Source organism: Hippocampus guttulatus, chromosome 1, assembly GCF_054856545.1.
Source record: "Hippocampus guttulatus isolate MCC_2025c chromosome 1, RoL_Hgut_1.0, whole genome shotgun sequence".
Lineage (NCBI taxonomy): Eukaryota > Metazoa > Chordata > Actinopteri > Syngnathiformes > Syngnathidae > Hippocampus > Hippocampus guttulatus.
The window spans coordinates 8,371,623-8,398,958 of record NC_141261.1 but is presented as its reverse complement, the minus strand read 5'-3'; the positions used below and the strand labels follow the sequence as shown (position 1 = coordinate 8,398,958).

Below are 27,336 nucleotides of genomic sequence, written 5' to 3'. Positions count from 1 at the left end.
ATCTTGGAGTACCCGAAGAAAACAAGCAAATCCACACAAGCAAGCGAGAGCTGAGATATGAACCCCGAACTCCACAAGTGTGAAGCAGGAGTTTTAAACACACGTTGAACATGCTTTATTCTAAAAGGTCATACAAGTAAGAAATAAGTTAACAGTTTTTCCCAGAGTCACTCATCGTATAGTGGTTCGTTCGCCTGACCTTACTGCAGCAGGTAACAGCATGAATTCAGTTCCTACTCAGTGATGGTGTAAATGTGAGTGTGTATCGTTGTCTGTCGCTATACAGTATGGGTGCCCAGTGATTGGTAGGCCACCAATCCTGGGCGTAGAATAGCATGTTTCATGTCACACTTGTGTGGGTTTTCTCTGGGTACTTCGGTTTCTTCCCACATTCCAAAAACATACATGTTGAATCCGCCGTACACCGAGCAATGTGACCAAACACGACTAAAGTGGACTACAACTACAGTTGGCAATGTTTCACCCCACACTGAGAGATTAAGGACCGCTTATCTATCTACTGAAGCACTGCAATGGGAAAACAGTGACCCTGTTTTAGAGTTTGAGGCTCAACATGCAATATCCTCAATTCTTTTTTTTTTCCAATTGTACCACAAAAACATCGCATGATTGTCAAGAAAGAAACAGATTGCAACAAAGAGAGGAAACGGGCAACAATAAATACAATAAGTGGTGCGGATAGAAGTTGGCAGACTCTTTCTACCACACATAGGTACATATGGAATTACACTTATTGTTCCCCAAAAATATATATACATATCTCGAAAGTTCAGTCCGGTTCGGAGTGCCATCAAGTAGGACACACATTTTCTACATGATGTTAGATCCATTTTAAATTGTTTAATTTAGGAAATTACACCGTAGTTAATTTTTTTCAAAATCCACTTCTAAATTTGATGCCCGTAGCACTTCAGCTCTGATTGCTTGAAAAAAAAAAGTTAGTCACACTGTGCACAGTCATGGATGATTTAGTTTGATCAATTAAAGCTTTCAAGGAAGGATATAGAAGCTTTCCAGGCACATCAGAGGTTTGCGTTCACGCTCTCATATGGGATAGCAGAAGGCCCGTTTCGGGTGAGTATCATTCTCTGAGGTTTTTGCAGAGTGACGGCGGGAGCCAAAAAGGCCTGCAAAGGAGGACCAAGAGGAGGGAGAGAGAGCGAGCGAGAGAGGAGGTTGACCCTGGAGGTTGCAGTCCCCTTTAAAAGTCCCATCTCGCTTGGATACGCAAAGCTCATGCAGGATCTGCTGCGGCACTAGGGGAACACTGCTGAGCTGTGCACTTTGGGCTGCCAGCAAGCGTGCAGAGGAAAGGAAGGCTGGGAGGGAAGGGGTGGTGGTGCTCACAGAAGGAGGAGGGGGGGAAGGAAAGAGAAAAAGAGAGAGAGTGCAAACAATGTCATTTTGTTCAGGAGGTAATGCTGCAGTCAACTTTGCAGCACCACGAGGGCACATCATCACACCGAGAGGCTCGCCGAAGTTTTCCTGCTTCGTCGTTGCTGATGAAACCCGACACTCGTCTGCAGGTACGCATTTCACACCTCTCATATGCTTTCTGCTTGCATCTCCGTCCGCATCCATCCTACACTTTTGAAACCGGCCTCGCAGCAGATGACATAAGTACGTGCATGCCTACCATCTCATCACTTTCCGCCTCCTCTGCACCACCGGGCTGTCGTCAGCCAGATGGCTCGCCAGCCAGCTGTGCTCCTCTGTTCTCTCGTCCATGTTTAACACATGCTACCGGCTTGAAATAGCAACCAGCGTGCCTGCTGAAAGGGTTCCCCTTTGAAATAAGAAGTTCAGAATGGCTAAATAGTTCAGACTTTTGAGGAAGAACAATCCACGTTTTCTACTTTTTGAAGGTTTCGTTTTGACAGTTTGCGCTACTAAAACGGATGCATGAGTGCTTACAAGGCCGGCCAGAGAGTGAGGCTATAGTATCCTGCGTGGGACAGGGGAGCTGTGGTGCAGTCGTGAAGTTTAGCGCTACTACTACTTTTCTTTAAAGACAGCTCCCTTCATGCTTGCCGGAAAAAGTAATCATGAGGTTTTGTATTGGATTTGACTGTAGAAATAAAAATGCATACGTCTTTTAATCCACAATATATAAACTGTTCTCCAAGATAGCCTCATTGGTCACGTGTGACACTTCCAGAGAAACAAAATTTGAACATGCAGCTTTTTACAGAGTGAGTCCTGCCAGCTCAGTATGCCGGTCGACTCTACACTGAGTTCATGTCAGGTAACTGTGCTAAGTCCTTGGAAAGAGTCGTCAGGCGGCTCTGTGTGAAACACACACCTCCACAGAGAGGTCTCCTTACTGTACCAGGATGAAGGCGTAGGGGGGAAAAAGCCAACTGTAGTATTATTACAAAAAAAAAATTGTACAACACCACATCTGACGCCTGACATCATCAAGAAACATCCGCAGTTTCCCCTGCTCATACTTCCAACAGAGACAGATGCAAGGGGATTCTGCCGCACTCACCTGATATTACTTACACCCCCTCCCCCATTTCTCTTTTCCCTCCATCTCTACTTTCTAGTGTCTCTCAGAGGTACAGTAGCCCAGCACAGCGACTTACCGGCATGCTTTCCAACCTTACAATTCTCCCCCTGCGCCCCTCCCCTGCTGAAAAAGTATGCAGCACTTGCACTCATCATCACCATCCTCCTCCTTGAGCAATTTGCCTGAGTGAGGAGGAGAGGAGGGAGAGAGCAGCAGTGCAGCAATCCTGCAATGCCCTACAGCATCAGCTGACTTCCTGCAGTGCTGACACACACACATGCACGCACACACTGCAGGTAGACTGCAATTGGGACCTTTACCCGAGTTTGTAGACAAGGGCCACACACACACACACACATACCCCACCCCCCCCACCTTGGGATGGTGCATTGTCCCATTCCAGCACTCCAGTTGCGATGATGTAATCAATGCAGCAAGCTTTGAACTTGCTGGGCTGCGAGTTCCACTCTCCTTGCCCCTCTCTACTCCGGCAATGTCCCATCAAATACAATAAATAAATAATAATAGCACGAAAGAGTACCCATAATGCTCGTCCATGTTTTACCCGAAAAGTTGACGCTTGCGTCCATTTTGGAACAACTGTAAAAAAAATATTTTAAAAAAATTGGCCAGTGCAGTGCGGTGCAGCGTTGTATCACCGGCTCCAATAAAAGACAGCAGTGGTCTGCAGACAAAAAGCATCCATTTCAGCATCCATTCCATTTCCTGTTAGCATGGAAAAGATAAACAACTGTGCAGTGCTAAAAGTGCTTTCTGGGCACAAGATCAGTGACTTGGCTCTCGCTTTGACAAAGGTCATCATCAGTCTGCTGCCTGATGCAGTGAACAGAAACGTGCACTCGGCCACTTCCAGGATGCTCGGGGAGCCAGACTGAGCATATTGTTGCAGGTGAGTTTTGCTGAGCTGGTTCTTGCCACTGCAACTAGAATCTGCCTAGTGATCAACTTCCACTACAGCATCTGTGATGAACTGGCTTCACCCTCTGAGGATGGGGGTGGAGGTTGTACGCAAGCAGCAGAGCAGCACTGCATAATTAGCCCTCACCGACGCTGATGAATCTGCACATCTGATCGAGGTTTTATGTGTCAAGTGGTGGGTGAGGGAGAGGGGGGGGGGGGGAGCATGCTCAGCAGATTTGGACATGTCCGTATAATCCGTATCTATTGAGTAAGCCTTGTCTGAAATTCCTGTGTCATATATGCCCTATCATAAATTAGCATACTGCTTCATTACAGCTTTAATGGGCTATTCATTTGACACTTATGTCAAAGAGCAAGTTGGCTATTCAGAATGTAAATATACTACTCTGACCAAATTCAGTATTTTATAGGTCCCTCATCACAAGACATGTAACTAACTTAAAAAAAAATAAAAATACATTTTTAATATACTACATATAAAGTACAACTCACATGGCTCTACTGCTTTACTGTGCGTGTGTGATGTCCATTTCAGTTTACTTTTTTTTTTTTGTCAGGACACTGAACTGGTTCTGCAGTTCACAATTTACAGTTTGAGTTACCAAATACGGTTCCATGCAATAAAAACGGCTTTCAAATATACAGCAAGGTCCAAATCTTTGCTAAAATGCAAAAAATGTAAGCGTAAGAGTGCATTTTTTATTGGTTGATTTGTTTTTAGCTGGAAATGACAAGAAGCATTGAATTTTAAGACATTATGTTAATAGATATTTATTAAAATAGATGTATTTTCTTTTTACCGGTAATTTGACAAAAAAGTGGCACATCCACATTCACTTTCTCAATACAGGCAATATAATGTTGTAAATTTTGACTCAAAATGGTCCAAAAATTGATATGAGTAATCTTCAATACAACAATGAAATTAGAGGAATTACATAATTACCGTAGAACGTTTTTGATGATTGGGGAAAACAAAAGAAAAACAAACAGAAGAATACGGTGACCTGGATGGCTGTCAATCTACACAGACAAAACACTTATTTTCCTTTAGCAATTAAGTTTTTTACGTTAGTATTTATTATGTGACAGTAAGTTTTGAAATTATTTATGCAGTTATTCTATGAGGCTAATAATGTTTTTTATGAATATTTCCAAACGCATCTTATCTTTTTGACACTTTTCTGTGTTACTTCCAACCCATTCAACATAAATCACTTTCCCACACTTGAACAAGTGTGTGAACTATTTTGGCCTTTCCTTATATATATTTACAATACTTTTACAGTTAAATGATAGCACCAGAAAGTCTTTTCTCTTCCTGGTCAAACAAAAAAGACAAAAAGGTCATTGCCCGCAGGAAAACAGGAATTCAGTTTTATGGCCGATACCTGTCCAAAGCTCATTACGTTGGCTTTCTGTAACAAATCCGATCTGTTTGTTCAGACGTAAAAAATTGGCTACCGGTAGCTATCATCTTAATGTCCTGTGCAGAAATAAAAAGAATCAAACGCTGCATGGAAACCAACTCAAGCAGGCTGAGTCATGCTGGGCCTTTTGGACTACCCTCCCCTCACAGCTCTGTTCCTCCCCTTCTGGTCTAGGAGCAGTCTCGTGCACCAGGCCGGCTGCTGTGCAGGAACATGCCTTGACTTGTTACGGTGGCCAAGTGCAGCAGAGCGAGAGACACACACACACACACACACACACACACACACACAAGTGGCTTTTTAGTCAAAGTCTGCAGAACACCTACGGATGACTGGCTGGTACCAAACGTGGACTGAGGAGCTGCTTGCTTTACCGCCTTGGGTGAGTGATTTCAAGTCCCTGACATATAATGTTACAGCCCTCCTGTAAACGTCCGGGTTAAATGTGAGCTGGCGAAAGGAGCAAAGCACACAAGCAAAACTTCTCATGATCAAGATTTGGAAAACGGGACGCTGAATGTCCTCACTTTCGCTTCAGGAAAGTACGTGTAAGTTGATCGCTGCAGGGAAATCTTGACCCGCTGTGCTGTTCATGTTGTGAAAGCATCAGCGTCGTGACGCTAAGATGACACGATGGAAACATCTCTAGGTTACTTGCTGCTCACGCACCTTTTAGTTTGGTTCTATTTGACACCTCGTGATTTCCACAAGCAGATATAATTTCTAGTACGAGACGGCTGAGCCCATACCTTATGGTGACATAAATTACTAATGGTCACTCAATGGTGCGGCAGATTTGTCATTGCTGCAACATTTTGCGGATACACGTCGATGAAAAGGTAAGAATACACATCATATGCATGTGTGCTTACCTTGTGGCTGGGCCTCAGCTCTGCCCATTGCAGTATTATTCTCCTCAGTCTCGACTATGCTGCTGCAGTGATCAATTTTCTTGTTGCCCTTAGTTGTCCTTACGATGATCAACAGCCACATGCTAAATTTGGTGGACCTTCGTCATCCACCGCTGCCGTTGTTTGTAAAGCGATGCCTCAACTCCGACTGATGTGTTCCGCTTGAATCACTGGACCTAGTAGACAATTAGAGCGCCGTATTTCAAAATTCAATTCTAATTTGCGCTTTCTTCTACAACGTTGACAGAAATCAGGACAGATGACAGGATGTGACATCAGACAGTGCAGATTTCTGCCCATAATCACAGACGTTTACTAATTTGACTCAGAGTGTGCAAGTCCTATTTCTTAAGCTAAAAAAATTGTTGACCCAACAACTTCTCGTGTTCAGGGCTCGCACACTTTGTGAATATGACAATCAATAATTAACCGAATGCATTGTGACATGGGTAAATAAATACTAATGAAACCAAGTTACTTCCAATGAAGACTGCCCTTTGCATAAAAAAAAAAAAAGTGTGATGACAGCCATAACCAAGGATTTCCAGAGTCAAGAGATAGAAATGTACGTACATTTAAGTCTCATGACAGGCTAAGCTGTGTGATTCATGTCTAGTATTATACAATAATATGGCACTGCAGTAAATAGTGATGCCATTGTTAGCTACAAGGTGATTAGATTTCTGGAATAGGATTGGATGAGGGAGCATGACTGTTGTTAGCCAACAATGGAACAAGCGAGTAACAGACAGTGTAAGAATTAGCTTGAACATCATGACAAAGTGTTGAGTATTTCGTATGTTTCTGTAGATAGCCCAGGCGAAAAAACAAGAATCACATTACATTTGGCAAGTCCTCCATTGTGAGACAAATAATGGTTTTCTTATCTTATCTCATTTTATCTTTTCATACGACTCACAAGCAGAACATTGTCTAAAGCAGGGGTCGGCAACCTGGAGCTCCGGAGCCGCAAGCGGCTCTTTCATCCTAATGTTACTGGTCTGCGTAGCTTGGGAAAATTAATTATAAATGTCCGATGGAAATGCATATTATTTGTCTCATAAATATGTATCACTTCTGTAGGTGGCAGTGTTAAAATACTTTTGAAATGAAAAAGGAAGGAACGCTAATGGCGACTATAGTGAGTTGTACGAATAATAATAATAATAATACATTTTATTTATAAGTGCCTTTCAAGACACTCAAGGACACTTTACAACCAAAACAAGAACGATAAAACCACAGATAAAATTATAAATAATAAAAGGAGAGATGAATTTAAACTGAATAACGAACTAGTGTTGTGCTGTTAATGGCCTGATAAGAAAATACAGTGTTTGGCTACACCCTGCCCTTGTTATTTTGCCAACCGAAACAACTTCTTTCTTCAGACCTTGTGCAATTTCGTTGATCAGACTTCGCATTGGCCTTCTCCGGAGACGTCTGCGAGCACTTGACGTGTGAGCAGGCAGATTTGACAGGTGGCATGCGCGGAAAGCCCAGCGACACCAAAACCGCACAATATTTGTGTTTGTTCGTTTGTTTCGTTGTAATTGTGAATTGTTAAGATTATTGTGAACTCGAAACATTAAAATAACATAATTTATATATTGCATTATTTTTCATTGCCCAAAATGTACGTCACACTCTCCGACAGCCCGGCAAAAAATATGCATTTGGAGTCCTGTCGACGTTCGGATCCACAGATGCATGTTAGCAGCCATTCTCCACCATGAGCAACGTTAAAAACAAACATTGCTCACCCCTCACAGACGGCATCTTACAGTCCTGTGTTAAGATGAAGGTGACTTCCTACAGCCCTGATTTGCAGACGCTGTACACAGAGGTTCAGGAGCAGGAGACCCATTAACCAGGTAAAATAAATATTCAAGGCACTTATTTTGCAAATATTATTTAATTGTTCAGTGAAATAGTGCTCTCCCCTCCCCCATTGTATTTTAAAATTCAGGTCAAGGCTCCGCTACGTGCTCATGTTATTTTGTAGTTGCTGAAAGTTCAGCTCGAGAAGTTTGCTCTAAATTCAGCGTTTTAAGTCATTTGAAAAATACCTTCAACTCTGCAATTTAATTTTTTTTGTGTAAGCCTTCAAAATTTGTTCATTTCATAAACAAAACAAGGGAAAAAAAGTGTTTGCGGCTGCCAGTGTTGGAAACCGGGTCCAAATGGCTCTTTGAGTGTAAAAGGTTGCCGACCCCTGGTCTAAAGAATCACACTGTCTGCGCATCCCTGCGCCGTCTCCCCAGGCAAAGCGGGTCTTTGTGTTGATCCGTGGTCATTGAAGGGACTTTGACAGGTGGAGGTCAGCGTGTGCGCTGTGAGTGCATATGCAGTTATCTGCAGTGCACTGTGTATTCTGACACCTTAATCAGAAGCAGGCCATTGACCTTTGCAGGAAATGCATGCATTGCAGCAAGATGTTCTGCAGGATCGGACTACAAGGACATCGATTACTAGGTTCACATGCAGAGTTGAGCTCACGCAATATACATTAGCTCGAGAAAGATATTAAATGGGATGAGTGTGTTGTCCCCAGTACATGTTTGAACTGTGCCAATTCAATATGCACCCTGTTCCATTGCCAACGGTAGGATGTAAAACGCATATAAATACCAGAGATTTGTGCGTCTTAGCAAGATCGTTGAGAGCCCATGAAGCAGCCCTTCTCAAGTCCCGGGCCGATGTGCAGGGGTGTGACCCCAGGGAATGTGCTTTCCCCCCCCGTACGTAAGTGTAATTGTACATTTACAGTGAAACTCCTCGACAACGAAATCATGTTTGCAGTAAGACATTTTTCACAACAGGGGGTTTTCACTGTAGCAAATTTGAACTCAGATGTAAACACACACACAGAAACGTATGCGTACTTTTTATTTTTATTCCAATAGTGCATAAGTGTGAGCACACACTTATTTGACACTTCATATAGTCAGTGTAGAAAGAAAAAAAGGGAAAGAAATTGCGAAATTTACGATCAGCATTCACTTTCACTTACATCAATTTCTTGGATAATGTATTTTATTTTGCTTCCTCCGTCTTTCATTTTGATCACTTTTACCCTCTCTTCCAGCATCAGAGCGCTTCTTGTCTTAGCTGCTTGGCATCCAAAGGTCCATTTTAACAATGCAACGTTTGTGCTGCGTCTGAAACTAACAATCACAAGTACTTCCTGGACTACTGCGCATGTGTAAACCAGTGTGGTGGTTGCTGTTGCCATTTCCGAACGAAGCAGTAGAGGTCGCTGTTGGATTAGACTTCGTTGTAGTGAATCTCTTCGCGAGGCAAGAGCAGAAAAAAAGATTTCGTATAACGCAACAGGGTTTTTTTTCATTGTATGGGGGGCAGGAGAGTGGGAATGGTGTTAATGCATGAAGATTTTTTCACATTAGGGGGTATTTTCGCCCATGTAGGTTTCGTTGTAGAGGAGTTTCACTGTACTACAATAGGTTGCATTGGCGCACTCATTGTCAGAGTGTGCGCAGGGAACATCAACAATGTTCATAAAGTTATTCCGCAGATTTTTTTGTGTCTTTAAGGTTTATAAGGATCCAATGTTTTGCAGAGTTGAAGTTATAATAATTTTATAGACAAAGGATACTATTTATCATCACTGCGCAGCGTTGAGGAGGTGCGAAACATTTTCTTCTTCCTATGGGGAGGTGCAAAACATAAATGAATTGAGAAGCACAAGCATAAAGGCGATGAGGCAACCACTTCTTTTGCTCATCCCTGGTTTACACGCATGGAAGGCAAATTGTTGCTGTCCTCCGCTGCTACAGATGGCGTTATGCCCCCTTTGAGCCGTTTCTTTTTTTTCCAGTTAGCTTTTAAAATACAAAGTAGCTGGCTGTGAAGTGTGACGATAGGCAATCTCGGTACATTTATATTTTTCACTTGTTTGGACAATGACAATGAACATCATCCGTTTCAAATTCCGGTTAAGACTGAAATGTACAACGGCAGACGCTGCACATGTCTCCTTGAATCTGCAAATTGTCTTCACTGCGTAAATGCTTCAATAGCTCAACTTCTTACCACAACTACAAGGTACATTAGCCCAACTGTTCAAATTTGCATTAATTTCAGTCAGCTTAAGGTGTTGGGTGTGTTTTAGAAGTCTGGTCTCAATTGGACTGGTCCACTAATTAGATGTTCTCGTATGCTTTGTAAATGACTGCACCACGGGGCCCAGTGTCCCTACGGTCCCGGTACCACAGAACACAGTAGCTTCAAAATGCCTGACGAAATGTGTGGTTTCGTAGATTCTCACACCGCCGCTGTCAAGCCATCACAGCTTCACCCTTGTCAAAGTCTCTCACTAAGCTTGTGCTGTCCAACACATCCTGCTTTCAAGGACAAAGAATGAATTTGCTGCTTGATGGATCCTACCAACTGGTGCCATTGCAATCAGACAATCAGTGTTACAATGAATCAAACTGCTCATGCTTATAATCTTATGGCTTGACATTCTTTATGCATGTTTGGGAAGGGAAATGAGAAACTCCGCTGCTGGGTTCTGTGACTATAACCACTGAGCTGCAGCACACTTAAATGTCACACAGACATGAGTGGGCCTTCTTTTTATGACATGGTAGCAGTCTCCACAAAAGAAGAGGGGCTACCGCATAATGACCCTTAAAATGCATTACGAGTTTACCATTTTTTGCTTATTCTAGACCACGGGTGTCAAACTCAGGGCCCGGGGGCCACATCATTTTATGTACCTCAATTACAGCTCCGGAATTCCTTCCTGTGTGGAATTTGCATGTTCTCCCCATGCCTGCGTGAGTTTTCTCCTGGTGCTTCGGTTTTCCTCCCACATTCCAAAAACATGCATGGCAGGCTGATTGGACACTCCAAATTGTCCCCAGGTGTGAGTGTGAGCGCGGATGGTTGTTTGTCTCTGTGTGCCCTGCATTTGGCTGGCAACCGGTTCAGGGTGTCCCCCGCCTACTGCCCGAAGACGGCTGGGATAGGCTCCAGCGCCCCCCGCTACCCTTGTGAGGATAAAACAGAACAGAAAGTGGATGGATATATCATTCTGCTTTCTGCTGTAGTGCTACAAGTGTTGAAACACTAACATCAGTGTCGTAAAGCGACAAGTGTTATGATGTGGCGGCGGGGGGGTCACTTTGCACCACTGCCCTGATTTCTTGCCGCCAGCGCCACCGTTATGAATCTTTTAAGAGTAGCAGTAGTCAGATTAGCTTGTGAGGCTAACCACACTCCATATCCACAATACAGACCTGCGCAGACATAAAAAGACTGTGTTGCCTTACCCGCTGGACATTTTGGCTCTCCAAAGATAGTCCGGCAACAGCAGCAGAGAGTCAAGTCGAAATTGGACAAATGCACGAACATATGACAAAAACATGTGATTGGCGATTAATTAATTCATTAATGCTTAATCGGCGATTGGGAGTAGTCCCCCCTCCACCCCATTAAATTATGGCAAAACGAATTTGACGATCACAAAATCACGTTGTCTGACATCACAAGTTCAATCCAAAAACCATAAATCATTGCGCGCTAACTGACATCCCCGAGTTAGCGTTATAATTCTCTAACAATTAAGCACGGAGGTGTCATTGCACTACTTTCGACTAAATGAAGCTTCTCAACTCACTTCAACATGCCTTTTTTTCTTCCAAACGAAGCACCCCAACTCACATCAACATAGTACCTTGACACCAAAAGATAGCGCCAAAGCAATATATTTCTTGCTTTCAACAGCAAAAGTTTTTGTTTTTTTTCGCGAATAATAAAATAATAATAATAATAATAATGCAAATATGCATTTGAACTCTACAACTCATTCAACAAATGTAAAAGTTTCAGCTATCATTTCAACCAGAACACTCAGCAACATCAGTTGTCAAAAAAGACACAAGCATGCACCAAGGTGTTCGTCAGCTCAAACCAGATGCATAGCATGAAGCGGTTCGACGTCCAGCTGCTGGCTAATTGCTCGCTGTGCAGACAGTTTTCTTTTCCCAGCAAGTCTTGTATGAAAGAAAACATCAACTGTGAGTAAATGTCCCGTTATTGTAATGTATGTTTAGCATGGGCTGGGAGGATGCGTTTGATACTTAAATCAGGTCGTGTCAAATCCACTCGTACATGACCAACACCTTGTGCAACTGTTTCTGACGCAAGATGAGGTGAAAAGTGTCCGAGCACCAGTCAAGGCATGACTTTCGAGTTACACAACCAGAGATGGATCATATGATAGCAGTGTCTTGAAGCTTATTTAAGACATATTTGCCTTGCTCCCTCATCTCATTGTCCTTTAGACCAGACGACCAGAGAGCGCTCTTTCGTTCCCATGTCGTCCTGTCAGCAAGCACAGTCCGCAGGAAGAGGACCATATAGATGAACACTGCAACGATCACGAGTAGACTTTTAACTGATATCCCTTTGTTAGACTACGATCAAACATTTGCTTTACATGAAGAGAACAGAAGAAATACGAACACACTGCTACAAATCGAGGTAAATCAATCGGAGCATTTTGATGCAAAATCATGAGTCATGACACAAAAGTCTATTCTTGGATTTGGGAGGGAGTGCTCAACTTGTGCAAACTCAAAAGTGATGCCGCACACCAATGCAAAAAGAGGAATGGGGTGGGTATCAAGAATCTATTTGAGGAATATGCTTCCGGTCACTTTGAGCAACCGTGTGTAGAATCATGAGTTATATAAGCCACAGTGGGCGAGTAGGATGCATTTCATCATTCATGTTTTTTTTTTTTAAACTGGTAACACTAACTACACTGTGTCTGTTTTCACATGGAACAATGATCATCTTCTATTTATCTTCTAGAGCTCGTCAGACCAAGAAAGTGGAAGGGTTCAAGGTGCCAGAGTCGAGGAGGACGGTGGCAGTTAGGACCAGCTTACGGGAGCAGGCATTCGGTTGCTGTGGGTGTTTCTCTGGCAGTGTCTTAGCTGGTTGTTGTGAGGAGTGAGAACGAAGCAATCAGCAAGTATACTGCCGCAGAAATTCTTTGCAATAAAAGTCCTCGGCACCGGCGTTGACGAATGTAAGTTGTAAAGACATCGTCGAAATTTGAGAAGCGACAAAGTGAAAAATGCCAATTCAAGATTGTGTTGGATCAAGGCCTCACGTTATAGTTTATGAGCGCTCGTCTGCCGCTACCTGGTGGGTAAAATAAACTCCCAGCATGAAATCAAACTGACCATGGTATGTTAATTCAGTTGCTCCGTTTCAATTTGCGAATTTTTGCTGATTTACTAGGGCAGTCTCAACAATATATACACTTGTTAAAGCTATTGAAATCCAAGAGCTGTATGTTGAAATCGGCTTTGACAAAATTAATCATCCTGCGTTACGATCTAGAAATATTAATTTCCCACAATTACTACTGTATCTTTGAGTTGTGTATTACTGAAATGCATCTTTAAGTTACTTAAAGTAGTTGCACGGGAGTATGTTGAATAGCTCTGTATAATGCAATATTGCATATGACATTTTTGGGGTTGCATTTTTCAATCAACCCATCAACAAAATTAAATAAATATCTCTGTGTCAATCACAGTTGAGCATCATTATATTTGATGCAGCTCTTGCATTGGATATTATATGGTGCAAGTGGTCATATAGTGTGGCTTGTCAGCGTACAGTCAATTGTTCATTAATCATGAGCGGTTATGTATTTTACTCTAAAAAAAGTATTAAATGAATAAAATGTGATGGAAACAATTTGCACCAGTTGTTTTTCTTGTTTTATTGCACTTGGTGAATTCTGTTTTTGACAAACATGATGCGGATAAGACAATCATGGACTGATGATCAAGGATAGAAAAATCACACTACATCCGAAGCAACATTATCTGTAAGCTAGGGGTGTACAAATTCTGGCCTGAGGCACATTTGACATGGCTTTTGTCATATGCAAGTATTGTAATTCTGTACTTATTTTGTACAATGGGGTCCATGAAGGAGAAGAGATCAAGTTTGTTCTCATCCCTTTACTTCCTTATTTTCAACTTGTCACACATTATTCAGTGAGGTGCCTCTGTGTAATGAGGCTCTGACCTCTACAATATTTCTACTTCTGATACCACTACTACTACTAATAATAATGCATTGGTTTTATTTTCTCTAGCGTATTTCTTTATTTGTATTAATGCAAAGTAAATGTTTACAACTGAAATACAGTCGGTGCCTTGATATACAAGCAACCTGACTTTCCATTTGATTTTTTTTTTAGTTTGTTTTTTTTTGATTGACTTGCGAGCAAATATTTTATATCCGAGTGCGTGATGTTGGCAGAAAACTCAACTTACTTCCAAAAAAAATGCTTCAAGCTGTTTAACGCCACTTGCAGTTTATGTCAAACGAAAAATAAAACTAGGAGAATTATACATTGAATATTTTGTATATTTTAATGTCCGACCTTAATGCTAACACACAATACAAAATCCAAACGATGGGCTAACAAACAGCATTATGTGAACGCCGCTTTTTTGCCATGTCCAAATTTGTTGGCTGCGACCTCAAAAGGCTCATTTTAAAAGCTATATGACATAATTTCAAGTGCGCTTTGACCACACGCTGGTGGCCAAATTCACGAATCTTGCCTCCAACTCTGGCCTTCGTTTCCATGGTGATGGACCCTGAGCGAGGAGTTTTTTTCAGAACTTAGATTCCTCCACCGCTCTTCTTCTACACTTTGTCTGTTCTAGCATCCAAGCACATTGCCGCCATCTTGCTGTGGTGTAGAAGACAATTAAGTGAGAGATGCTACACTTGTCCAAATTTACCATGCTTTATTTATGCGATCCACAAAGGCTACTTGAGGGAAGAGGAGGAGCCTTCGGACGACCCAGCTTGCCAAGGTTCCTTCATAGGACGCGACCTACGAATTTGGACCTAGCTACTGATCTATTCGTGAAACTCTTCTTGTGCTTCGCTATTTCTGGCAGCTGGTGGACAAGGTGCACACACCTGAAGGAGCACAACAAGGCCGTGGAACAGATTCACGACATTTCTATTTACTGTACTTCAGTGGAGAAAGATGACTTGAGATACAAGTGTTTTGAGTTGCAAGTGTGGTCACTAAATTAAACTAAAAAATCAAGGCACAACTGACCGGCAAACAGTATGTTTTTACCTAAACTGTCAGATGGGTTTTCGCATCTTAAATACATTAAAGGTGAAGAATGTCATAATAGCCTTTCGTCCTTTGATTTTTTTTCTGTCCTTGGAAAAAAAAACGCTGCTACATGGCTTTGATGTTTTTCCACATACTGCAGGAGAAATTCATTTTGGGATTATTAGTTGCGACGAAACCATTTGAAATCCAAGGTTCAAATCCGGAGCCCAAAATAGCCTCGAGTACTGACCGGCTGACTGTGACCTCAGCTACAAGAGGAAGAGGAAGAAGAGTAGGAGGAAGAGGTAGTTGGAAAGGAAGGTGACTTAAAACGCAGTTTACCACGATTTTTTTCAGTCTTTAAGTGAAGCGGACACAGTGAACCCCGCCTCCATTCGTCTTAGTGGAAGTTAAGGCTTTGTTGTGTAGACAACATGCAGCGCGTGTAGTGAAGAGCAAACAAGAAAGAAAAAAAACGATGGCAACGCACAACCAAACCGTTGTGTACTTGTCCGAGCAGGTGGTCGTGTTGTGCTCGTGCGCCATGTCGTTTGTGGGCTCGTCGCTCATTATCGTCACTTACATTAGTTTGGCGGATTTGAGGACCACTCCGCGCAAGCTGCTCCTTTTCCTCTCGGTGGCCGACTGGCTCTCCGCGGTCTCGTACGCCTTCGGAGTATGGAAAGTGTTCGACTCGGACTCGCCAGACTGCGTCGCTCAAGGAGCGATATCCACCTTCGCCAACACCAGCTCTTTTTTCTGGACGGTGGCCATCGCCGTCTACTTGTATGTGCTCATCGTACAGTCCAGTCAGAGGGCTGCTGACAGTCTAGTGCTGGTCTTCCACCTGGTCAGGTAGGTAAGATCAGAAACTGCTACTGTCTCTTTAAGACGCCCAAAGGCATCTTGGGATGTAGATAATACTTCCAATACAGTAATCCCTCGTTTATCGTGCTATTAAAAAACAATCTGTCATTCTGACATGGAAATATTTATTTTTAGCTGTTAGAAACAAAAGATTGAAACATTGAGTTATATTTGATGTACCGACAACTACGACCACAAATATGGATAAGCCTGGAGCCTGAAATTAATTCTTTCAGTCGTTACATGAAGAGGTCACTTGAACCCACGCAGTATTTGCAGATGGAAAAAAAAACAAATAAGCGATGATGTCATTCTCTAAAGCTTCTGTGTATTCTAGCTGGGGGGTTCCCCTGAGCATCACAGTTGCAGCCGTGTGCCTCAACAAGATTGGCTACACTGCATCAGAGGTGTCAGTGGGCTGGTGCTGGGTCAGAATCCACACCCCTGACCGTGTCCTGTGGATGCTGCTGACTGGAAAGATCTGGGAATTCTTGGCCTACCTCATCCTCCCCATCCTCTACATCCTCATCAAGAGACACATTCACACGGCGGTGAGTACCCAAGGAGAAGCTCAGCAATGCAGTGTTACTCAAAGGGTTGTCTAGTCTACTCGGATGACATATGTTCCGCAATACCTTTCCTTCAAAAAGGAAAAGATACCACGTATTTTTAGTACCGGTACTTCTGCGCAGTTTGGCAGTTAACGAACATTTCTCCCAACAAGTGGCCACATACTGGCTTCAAGCTGTTTATCAGGCATTCCTATACAGTATGAGTATCTGGAAAGAACAAAAGCCAGACAAGTACGCTGTGGGCACGTATGTTTATATGAATGGACTCTCAATAGGCCCTTTGTGACTGAAGCCAGAGGGCAGCCATCTTAAGTCGCGACTGAAAATGTCTGTACATTTTTCGCTGAAAACACAAAAACAGTGTGTGCTTTATGATAGGATCCCTGTATGGAGTCAGGAAAGCCTCTCAAAGAACAAACTTCACTGTTTTCAACGACCACCTCAGTATCATGAATTGTGACTAACAGGGCGAACATTTCACAGCAATTTTTGTCCAAATGGCCTTGGTTTTTATTTCAGTGCTCATTATTCTGACAGTATAATGCAGACAAATCATTAAGTATCACTCTGAGATATACCCTTTTTCACAGAGAAAATTGAAATCCCATTCTTACTGATGAAATGTGCAAGTAGCAGTTCTCCCAGAGTAGTTGGTACAACCATAAAATTATCTGAAAATGCCGCAGAGAAATCCATGTAATAAAGTTGAGCAGGCTTAGCAAGTGGCAACGTAAGATGGCCGCCGGCTGACAGTGAGTAAGGAGCACTGTCCATTATACACGTCTGTGGCTATGGGAGACTGCAGCATACTTTATTCAGTTTTTGGGGCCCAGACATACAAAAAGAGTACGGCAAGGGTGGAACAACATAACCTGTAGTGCGTAGATATGGAAGACATAAGTTTTATCCAGAATACGCAATGTTGTACAATGTATTGAAGCACCAATGTGTTGAACCAAACTACATAATTTTGTCTAAATACCAGGGCATGAAAATATAAACAATACCGTGTATATAATTAGTCGTTTCCACTATATTAAATGACTAAAAATACTACGATTTTTAAGTTCCAGGTTTTGTCATTTATGACTCCATTTTTACTGGTCTTGGTTTTTGTCTTGGTATTGTTTCAGTATCAGAGTACATATAGTACATATTATACAGTATACATAAATTACAATAGTGTCAAAGTCAAGAGTTTTGGTATCATAACTATCATCACTGATTTTCTTAAAGTCAATAATCTCCTGGTATCTTTTATCCTTTGTTACCACTCACAGCATGCAGCCCTTTCCGAGTACCGTCCACTCTTGGCCAATAGGACAACATCGTACTCCTTCTCCTCCATGGCAGACATGAAGCTGACTCTCATCCCTATTATCTTCATCCTGTTACGCATTTGGAGTACAATCCGCTTCATCCTGTTGCTGGTTGGCTCCCCGGCAAGACAGAACCCTGTGCTGGTGATGTTACATGTGAGTGCAGATGACATTTTGATAATTCTATTGTCATACAGCCACAATTGATTGCCCACCCCCCGACTCTTGTGAAAATTTGGTAACAGAAAGTAGTCTGTGCTCAAGGTAATAATGGGCCCATCGTCTTTTTGGTGGCAGGGCAATGCTCTCGCCCTCCGTGTTTGTGCATTTGGTAGATGCGCTATGCTTCACTGGGCCCCGGCCCCCGGCGCAGCTGCAAATTTGGTTACAAAAAGTAGAGTAGAATTTAGACTCGCAAAAACCAGGTCTAACTGGTGGCACAGTTGCTGTATTGTGATTTTGGTGTATTTGATCGAGGCGCAGGCAGGCAAATTCAGCGCTCTGCGGACATGTATGCACATCATGGTATTTCATTCATAGATATGACACGAGCATCAGTCAATCCCTCTGAATCATTGTCAAACTAATGTCTTTATAGAACGTTATAATCATGATCATCTTGGGGTGACACTGGGACGCACGATCAGGTTGCCCATATCACATGCATGACCAATTACATCATCTGCAAGGGGAGATCTTGCAGTTTACCCTGCAGGGACCCCAAGGAGTCCATTTTTGTTTCCACAATGTGAAGCATGGTGGGTTTACTGCTCCTCTGGTATGCCCTGATTTTTATGCAAATGACGGATGGGGCTAGGATTGGCCAGGAAAAGACTACTTCCATTCCACTAAGGCGCAAACACCCTGTTATGCCCAATTGTACCTGTGCAAAGTCTAGCAAAATACCAAATGAAAGAAAACTTCACGCAATGCACGCACTTAAGCTGCGCTTTCCGCAAGGACTGAGCACGCCCCAAAATAGGGCCGTTGGAAACTGTTTAGAATTGTTACAATCTTTTCATGAAAATTTTCCTTGACAATTTGTTATTTGTCTTCTGTGGTGGCACAACAGGGTATTGGCAACACGTCACAGGGAGCAGCCAACTGCATCATGTTTGTGTTTTTCACTGCGCCTGTCCGCATGCGCCTCTTCGCTTCGCTCTGCTGTTGCTGTGTGGGCTCATCCGAGCAGCAAAAAGCCCAGGATGACACTCGCGGGCTGTCTCCAGGACTTCACACTTCAAATCAGAGAGAAGTACACTTCACGAGTGATGTCCACACTGATAGGTGATGCTCGATTATACAGAAGGAGGGACTTATAAGGACTGTCTGAGAAGTTTACATTTAGCACATAATGTTGTACTGTATCATGAAAAGCATCTCACCGTTTTTTTTGGTGTTTGTCCAAGATGAATTAATTTATCATGTACCTCGTGGAATCACACGGGTTCAACATATGTGCAATTTATATTCAGTTTCATCAAGTATTTTGGGGGGGATGAAAAATGTGTGAATGCTCTTGGCTATGTCGTAGATAAGAAAACATGATTATCACTCTGTGACTTTATTGTTGCTGCGTTTAAATGTAATCATGAGCGTCCTGTATCATCTGCTATTTTGAAAGAAAGCCACACCAATAAACTCCCGCAATGATGTCACGTGATATTCACTGGTCCTTTTTGTTGCCAATAATAGGCAGCGAGAAGAACTAAATTAGATACAAAATAACCTCCAAAAAGGAACAATGTGAACCAAGATGTTGGTTGGCGCCCATAGTATTTCAAAGCAATTTTTCTTCCAAGAAATCATATCACATCTATTAATCATGTTCATCTTGCCACTGTCACAATCTTTGCACGTTTTTTTTTAACAATACAGGCAGTGTTGTGACATTTTACCAATACCGTTAACCCCCACTATTAACGGATATACACGTGTTTGTTTGTTTTACTGTGGAACCTATCCTCAGCTGTTAAATGAAACACTCAAATGTTTTTTTGTGCTCTTTATAAAGCTTTAAGATGGTGCCAAAGCCACTAAAGTATTTACAGTATTTGTGTTGATGAAGTATGTTCAAGTTCCACATATCGACTGAGAGAGTAACATCTGTTTCTGTTCAGGAGGTGCAAAGTTTAGCCTAGGTTGTTGGTGGAATTTACAAACTTACATGCGCACTCTGGTGCAATTCTTTTCATGAATGCAAGTAAATAACCATACTTTGGCAAGAAATAATATTGATTGAGAATTTTTTTTTTTTGTCAAAGAGATTAAAAAAATGTTAAAACAATATTTTAGCATTTTTTTCTGTTAAATAGTTTCCATATTTACTAAAATATTAGTAAAAAATTGAACAACATAAATATTTACTCTGTGGCGACAACAAAATAAAGATTAACCAGAAGGAAAGCTCTTCAAGCCTAATTTGCAATGAAAATGTTTAATTTTATCCAATCTTTTTATAGTCACTATTTCAGTTTAAATGGAACTCTTTTGACAAGCATGATGATGCAGTCAGATGACTATTCCGCTGATGTCATTGACCGTCCTTTGTTTTGGTAAAACCTGTGGGTTCTTGCTCAATGATGTATTACAAAATCATTGTGTTCGATGCGTCACAATGATTAATGTAAGGATGTATGACCGATCGTCACATGTCAGCCTTCCTCCTTGAAACCGGAGCTTTTCTTGACTGCGGAACCTCACTTCTCCTTTGACCCCTGCTGATGTTAGCGCAACTTGGCGTCAGCCTAAAAGCATACCAAGTGTGGACTTTAAACCCAAATGAACTCAGCGGCCGGTAGAAAAACAAAATGGCCCTTTCTTAGTGCAAGAAAGCATTGTTGGTTGCAGAGTTTCCCAACCTTTATTGCGACAAGGTGCGTATTTTATACACTATCAGACATTTTCTTTTTTTTTTCAACACAAATGTATTTTGCCATATTTAGAAGCATCTAAATTGTCTTCACACGCATCAGGCTAGCTTAGTTAGTTTGAGGCACGTCTTGTAATTGTAATAATATAAATGCAATACAATTATTCTTGCCAACTAAAATTGGACGTTATGGTAAAAAAAAATAAAAAATGCAACCGTGTTAATTGAGGCACCGATCCGCCTTTGCCACTTTTACAGGTTATACTATGAGTCTTATTTATGCAATGGGTGTACCTGCACAACAACTGATTACATCCATACAGTAAGCAACTGAGCACCGTCAGCAACATGAAAGCAATAAACAAATTGGAGCTTTTAGCTGCAATGATGACATGTTCAAAGGGCAGTCAGAAGTGCGGCTTACCCAAGTGCACATTATCTTCTTGTGTATGCGAGACACAAACAGCCATGGTGGAAACTGGGGAATTGGCAAAGCCTGAGAGGAGCGGGGTGAGTGTCACACATCCCATTAAAAAAAGTACTCAATGCTGTAGTAGTCAGTATGAATAATGCAGAAAATATTCCAATGTTGTTGTTTTTTTTTGTAGAGATTAACTGTGGTCCTGGCACTGGCCACACTCGTATCTACATTTGGCTCATCCTTCCAGTATGGATACAACGTAGCTGCCATCAACTCTCCGGCACCAGTAACCTTGCGAGAAACACACATGCACGCACGCACGCGCACACACACACACACACACTTTTGTAGTGATGCCTTTCTAGTACTATGTGTTCCGTCTTGTTCCCACTTGAGTTCATGCAGCACTTTTACAACGTCACTTTCCTCGAGCGTTACGGTGAGCCAATGGAGGAGAACCTGCTGACTCTGCTGTGGTCTCTGTCAGTGTCTATGTACCCCCTGGGAGGCTTCTTTGGCTCTCTCATGGTGGCCCCACTGGTCAACAAACTGGGAAGGTAATCATGCATGTGAGACAGCAATGTACAATGTAATGAGATCCAGTGCCAGACATATTTTGATGAGATTAGGTTTACATTGACCGGTCATAGCTCATCTGTCTGCTTCCCTTGCAATGGCAGATAACCAATTTATAGTTGGGTTTTGTTCTGCTTCTGAAGAAAAATCTGAAGTAATGATGATCATGTCTCGATTTACTCGAAAATTTACTTACTTGCAATAAGTGGGGACTAATCGTGCACTTCAATGGCATTTTTTGTGGCCTGACAGAAAGGGAACCCTCCTTTTCAACAACATCTTTTCCATTGTCCCCGCACTGATGATGGGAGTCAGTGAGCTGGCCAAGTCCTATGAGATCATTATCGTGGCTAGGTTCATAGTGGGCATCTGTGCAGGTCTGACATGTTGAAAAAGATAAAGCCCTTTGGAAAAAAAAAATAATTGAAATGAATCTTGAGTTTCACGTCCTTTTCTGCAGGTCTTTCATCCAACGTGGTACCCATGTATCTGGGCGAACTGGCCCCCAAAAATCTGAGAGGAGCCATTGGGATCGTACCGCAGCTCTTCATCACCATTGGCATCCTGATTGCCCAAGTGCTTGGAATCAGAAACGTACTTGGCAACAGCACAGGTTGACACTAGTGGTACACATATACAGTACTATACCTGTCAGATGCAAATTATGTATTTGTTGTGTCACAAATTACCTCATAACACTCTACACGTGATGTCACTTTAGCGAACGGTTTTGTCTCATGGTCTCACATACAAAGGTTATCTTTTTGACGTGCGCTGACACCTTGATATGATGAAAATGGACAGTGAGGGGGGGCTTGCCTAATGTTTATCAGGAAGTCATTCGAAAGACAAAGATCGCCAATGTAAAAAGCTCGATCCTTTCTGAACCTCCGCTTAGACCTTGGCCCCTTCCTGTAGTGTCTGGTCTGCTGACCTGAGGCACCCGTGAAGTGTGTAGGAGCTCAGAGGTAAGCAGCAACTATAATGAAAACCGCAGGGGCCCCAAGATTGAACCCTGTGAAACACTAGAGGACAGTAGGGCATCCAAGAAGGATTTAAACTGATTATGCACCACTTTTTCCAAATTTTTAAAAGCAAAATACAGCTTGAAAATCAAATCTGAAAATATCCCGAGTCAAAACTGACTTGGTTCCTTCCTGTATTTGTTCAGGTTGGACCCTCCTGCTGGGCATTACCGGCATTCCTGCCGTGATAGAGCTCATGCTGTTGCCGTTCTTCCCAGAGAGCCCTCGGTACACACTCATCCAGAGGGGTGATGAGATCACGGCAAAGAAAGGTGATTTGCGAATGTGAAGTTAGTTTGACATGACAAGGGTTTAGGGTCCATCTTCCCTTAGCATTACAGAGCCTGCGTGGCAGGGACGATGTGACTCAAGAGCTTTCAGAGATGCGTCTAGAAGACCAGTCGGAGAGGATGGAGGGACGCTTGTCCGTGCTGTCCCTGCTTTCCCAGCGCTCCCTTCGTTGGCAGCTGGTCTCCATCATCGTCATGAATATGGGACAGCAGCTGTCCGGGGTGAATGCGGTGAGACCTGTTTTGGCCTCTTTATCTGTGCAATGTACAGGGCGAACAAGAAATTTTTGGCAGTTCACGTCTGATTGTTCTTTGAGATTCCAGCACAGACAAAGGCATACACTGTTAGGAGAAGACATGTTGCTTTGTTGTTTTTTTTTTCGTTTTTAGCATTAGCAATGCTCAGTGAGTGAGTTTTAGACATGGGCCTGCAATGGTGACTTAAATTAACCTATTCCACCTCTTAACAACAACATCCATCCATCCATTTTCTAATCTACTTATCCTTATGAGGGTCGCGGGACGTGCTGGAGCCTATCCCAGCTGTCTTCGAGCAGCAGGCGGGTTACATCCTGAACTGGTTGCCAGCCAATCGCAAGGCAAACAAAGATGAACAACCATTAGCGCTCACAATCATCGGACAGTTTAGACTGTTCCATTAACCTGCCATGCATATTTTTGGAATGTGGGAGGAAAGCGGAGTACCCGGAGCATACCCACGCAGGAGAACATGCAAACTCAACACAGGAAGGCCTAGACGGGGATGTGCGAACCAGTCGACCACGTGCCGCCCAATAACAGCACCACGTTGCAAAATAATGTATAAAAACGCTACACAGTATAACATTAAAGAAAAGACAAAGGCATTTTGCATATTTGAGGATGAATACCATTACTACTAAAGCATGACAGTTACCTTTATCTTCCAAAATCTCATCTACAAACAATTCCAAACCATTAAACTACAATTTAGCAGTTCACGATCAATATAAAAACATTAACCCTTTCATGCACCCTGTAACCTGATAACACGATAAGCTCTCCACTGTAGTAATCGCTGTCCCTGAAAGGGTTAAATAAAATACATCATACTCACCAGAGATGCTGATGCAGACCTCCTTTCTTTGGTCCTGCTGTCACGTTGCGTGGTGGTGGTGGACCCCAAAAAGCAGGCAGGAGGGAGGAGCAGGGTGTACTTGAAGCGTATTGATAAAACACAGAAAACTAAATGCACAACTAAGTCCAAAAAACAGAAAGAATCCAAAGTATCAAACAAAACCCAGGCTGTAGCTAAAATTAACAGTCAACAAAACATGATCAAGAAGATGACAGCCTACATCAACAAACATACATGACAGCAACAAAGAAACTATGACCCGACACTGAGTGGTCGTGCCGAGTCCTTTTAAAGCAGGGGTGTCCAAAGTCGGTCCTCAAGGGCCGCTGTCCTGCCAGTTTTCCAGCTCTCCCAGGAGCAACACACCTGATTCAAATAATCAGGATCGTTCTAATGCTGCTTCAGAGCTGGCTGACGAGATGATCATCTGAATCAGGTGTGTTGCTCCTAAACCGTCGTTCGCTCTCAGAGATCCGCTCCCGCCGATATTGACGACAATTTTCCTGTGTGCCGAGTCATTTCTTTAACTTTGTCCGAGAAAATCTCTGACACAAGCTCAACCAATCAGAGGAGTAAACATAGCGTACTGTTTAGTTGAACCAATCAAGGGATGAAAAAATGTCATTTGGAGCCTTCATGTCTGCGCAGAGTGGAGCATCTAAAATCCTCTTCCCTCTCTCCTAGATCTACTACTATGCTGACAGCATATATGCCAGCGCAGGGGTCGCGGAGAATGACATCCAGTACGTCACAGTTGGGACGGGTGCGGTGAATGTCTTAATGACCGTAGCGGCAGTAGGTTCCCTTATTTGAGCCGAGATCTGTAGATTTTAAAGGAAAATGTTATGTTGATTGGGAATTTGTAACGCTAGGTCTTCATCGTTGAAGCCTCAGGACGACGACTCCTACTCCTCTGTGGATTTGGGATTTGCTGCGGCGCTTGTGTCTTGCTCACGGTTGCTCTCACTTTCCAGGTTTGATGTGACAGGCAAAGACCATTGAGCTCATGTTGCTTTGCTGCCCTCAAGTGCTCATTGCCAGAATGTCTTGAGTTGTGAACGGTGTGACGATCATGCTCACTTTTCTAAGTGCTGATGATTGAAAAAAAAAAGGAATTTCTCAAACCATACAACCTCACATTTGCAACAACCAAAATGTTACAGTAATCCTTCGTTTATCGCGGTTAATGGGGACCAAAACCACCCGCGATAAACGAAAATCCGTGAAGTAGCGTCCAATTAACATAAATAGGTAAAATTAAACGTCCATAACATAAAATGTCCAATTAACAAAAAAAAAAATTTTTTTTTTTTTTAAGTCCGCAAACGGTCCGCGAGAAGCTGCAAAACAACAGCAAGTCACATAGAGCAACATATACAGGACTGTACTCTATGTACATGTAAAAAAATATATATAATAAATAAATTTATTTTTATTTTTTTAAATATGTTTGAAAAAATCCGCGATGCACTGAACCCGCGATAAACGAACCGCGAAGTAGCGAGGGATCACTGTATATAAGTTGAAGATCGACTTGGAACTTTTTTTCCCTACATTGTGGTGTATTCAATAAGAAGGCCGATGCACACATTTCATGTTTTGTATTACGAACTGGGAGTTGCATACATATCAAACCTAAAACGGAAGCGTTTCTCTTCTGGGACATTCTCAAACATGCGCAGTAGACGTAAACAAAGAACGGAAAGTCAGTGAGTCCATACAAATAATCACAGTGGTGAATGAATCACACGTATCACATCACACAAAACATAAGCGGTTAGTTTTTATCCTAGTTATTAATGTTAAACTATTATTTCAAAGATTTTGTGGGTGGTTTGAATTTAATTTTGAAGATTGCTTGCTTGTGCTAACAGGAAAGGGTGACATGGATGCCCTACGTCAGCATCACGTGTGTCATCATCTACATCACAGGTCATGCTATCGGACCCAGTGAGTGTAGACTTGCAGTAGCATTCAAGTGGACACACTCACCCTGACCATGTTTCTCAAATGTTCCTCCTTTGGCTGACCACATTGGCAGGTCCCATCCCTTATGTGGTGACCACTGAGATGTTCCGGCAGTCGGCCAGGCCCGCAGCCTTCATGGTGGCCGGCTCTGTCCACTGGCTCTCCAACTTCACTGTTGGCCTACTATTCCCTTTTATGGAGGTCAGTTGCACCACCTGAGTCTCATCCTCTATCCCGATGCCTATTGATTACAGCATGTTTTTAACATTATTTAGAATGCTCGTGAACTGCATAATAGTAGGCCAAAGTGGTCATTGAAAACGAGACAGAAGTTTTAGTCCAATAAAATATTCGAACACAGGAACAGATTGTCTTTCTCTGCCGGCAGGAGGTGCAGTTTTCTACGAAGCCACTCCGTGTGCACTTCCCACTGATACCTGACCTCTGCCGGCCCTTTTATTGATTGTATATGCAAATTACAAGTAACATATCAGAAAAACACTCCCATCTTCATTAACATGCCGCCCCTCAGTAGAGCCCCAAAGACAAAGGATTCCCATGGAACCAGCACCAACATCCATAAACTAACAGACACGAAGACATTTTAACGAGCGGTGTCCCCCTGAATTGATATGTCGGTAACCTGGCTCGTGACCCTTTCTCATGATGAAGCATACAAACACTCCCTTCCGTCCAAGGTTAAATCTTCCTTTCTAAGTTGTCATTTAACAGGCGCCAGTGTATCTACTAATGAGGGTTAAATCTTTCTCTTCTGAGATGTAGTCAGGTACCGTGTGCTCGGGTCCCTTGACCACACTGCTTCTCTGTGCTTCTAATGTGTGCAAGATGTCCCAAACACAAGCATTTCGAGGTCAATCGAGCATGTAACAAGATGAAACTTTAAAACATCACACCATTGTCTTTTTCTATTCTAACATAATAATATTTAAAAAGTGTCTCCCCCCCGCCCTCCTCCATCTCTCCTCAGAGAGGCCTAGGCGCCTACAGCTTTATCATTTTTTCTTTTATTTGTCTGGCCACACTGATCTACATCTGGCCGGTGGTCCCCGAGACCAAGAGCAAGACCTTCCTGGAGATTTGCCATATGTTTGCCAAGAGGAACAGAGTGGAGATCAAACTGGGCGATGGGCCACTGAAAGGGAGCAAAGAAAACCTGCAGGATGGAGAGGTCACATCCTTTTGAAGACACCAATAGATCTTTCACAGAAGAGGAAGTCCTCACTTTGGGGGGCCAGGAGGATTGCATTACACTGCATGTTCCTCTTGTGTTTTTAATGAACTTTTGCACAGGGTCTTTTGTTGAAAAATACAAAAATAAACAAATGAGACACTG

At 42.6% G+C, this 27,336-nt stretch overlaps 3 protein-coding genes and 2 long non-coding RNA genes across 7 annotated transcripts in view; 3 read left to right on the top strand and 2 right to left on the bottom strand.

Moving 5' to 3' along the window:
• The window catches only part of spsb1 (splA/ryanodine receptor domain and SOCS box containing 1), a 29,231-nt gene extending 13,546 nt beyond the window's left edge, over positions 1 to 15,685 (bottom strand). The window contains exons 1-3 of the mRNA XM_086107514.1: positions 15,539 to 15,685; positions 10,559 to 10,831; positions 5,778 to 5,992 (exon numbers count right to left, since the gene is read on the bottom strand). The gene's annotated coding sequence lies outside the window, so the exon portion shown is untranslated. The remainder of the gene's footprint in view (positions 1 to 5,777; positions 5,993 to 10,558; positions 10,832 to 15,538) is intronic.
• On the top strand, positions 1,352 to 13,031 carry LOC147210258 (uncharacterized). The gene is made up of 4 exons (XR_015100503.1): positions 1,352 to 1,547; positions 3,349 to 3,443; positions 5,080 to 5,287; positions 12,660 to 13,031. It is a non-coding gene; the product is annotated as an uncharacterized LOC147210258 (long non-coding RNA).
• gpr157 (G protein-coupled receptor 157) lies at positions 15,233 to 19,378 on the top strand. Its single transcript, XM_086107496.1, has 4 exons — positions 15,233 to 15,810; positions 16,160 to 16,373; positions 17,675 to 17,869; positions 18,786 to 19,378. Exons 1-4 carry the CDS (start codon positions 15,434 to 15,436, stop codon positions 19,002 to 19,004), a joined length of 1,005 nt encoding a protein of 334 aa, XP_085963622.1. The 5' UTR covers positions 15,233 to 15,433; the 3' UTR covers positions 19,005 to 19,378.
• A 973-nt stretch (positions 19,379 to 20,351) lies between these two features.
• On the bottom strand, positions 20,352 to 24,704 carry LOC147210255 (uncharacterized). Its single transcript, XR_015100496.1, has 3 exons — positions 23,994 to 24,704; positions 21,010 to 23,153; positions 20,352 to 20,460 (listed from the first exon to the last, which is right to left on the bottom strand). It is a non-coding gene; the product is annotated as an uncharacterized LOC147210255 (long non-coding RNA).
• slc2a5 (solute carrier family 2 member 5) lies at positions 20,373 to 27,336 on the top strand. 3 transcript variants are annotated; one of them, XM_086107447.1, is made up of 14 exons: positions 20,373 to 20,589; positions 20,844 to 20,907; positions 20,988 to 21,095; positions 21,194 to 21,292; positions 21,403 to 21,563; positions 21,835 to 21,959; positions 22,043 to 22,195; positions 22,754 to 22,879; positions 22,941 to 23,128; positions 24,699 to 24,809; positions 24,887 to 24,988; positions 25,889 to 25,964; positions 26,056 to 26,183; positions 26,971 to 27,336. In XM_086107447.1, exons 1-14 carry the CDS (start codon positions 20,495 to 20,497, stop codon positions 27,184 to 27,186), a joined length of 1,752 nt encoding a protein of 583 aa, XP_085963573.1. In that variant the 5' UTR covers positions 20,373 to 20,494; the 3' UTR covers positions 27,187 to 27,336. The 3 variants fall into 3 exon arrangements, with proteins under 3 accessions (XP_085963573.1, XP_085963581.1, XP_085963588.1); XM_086107462.1 differs by lacking the exon at positions 20,373 to 20,589 and having other exon boundaries at positions 20,801 to 20,907; XM_086107455.1 differs by lacking the exons at positions 24,887 to 24,988; positions 25,889 to 25,964; positions 26,056 to 26,183; positions 26,971 to 27,336 and having other exon boundaries at positions 24,699 to 24,827.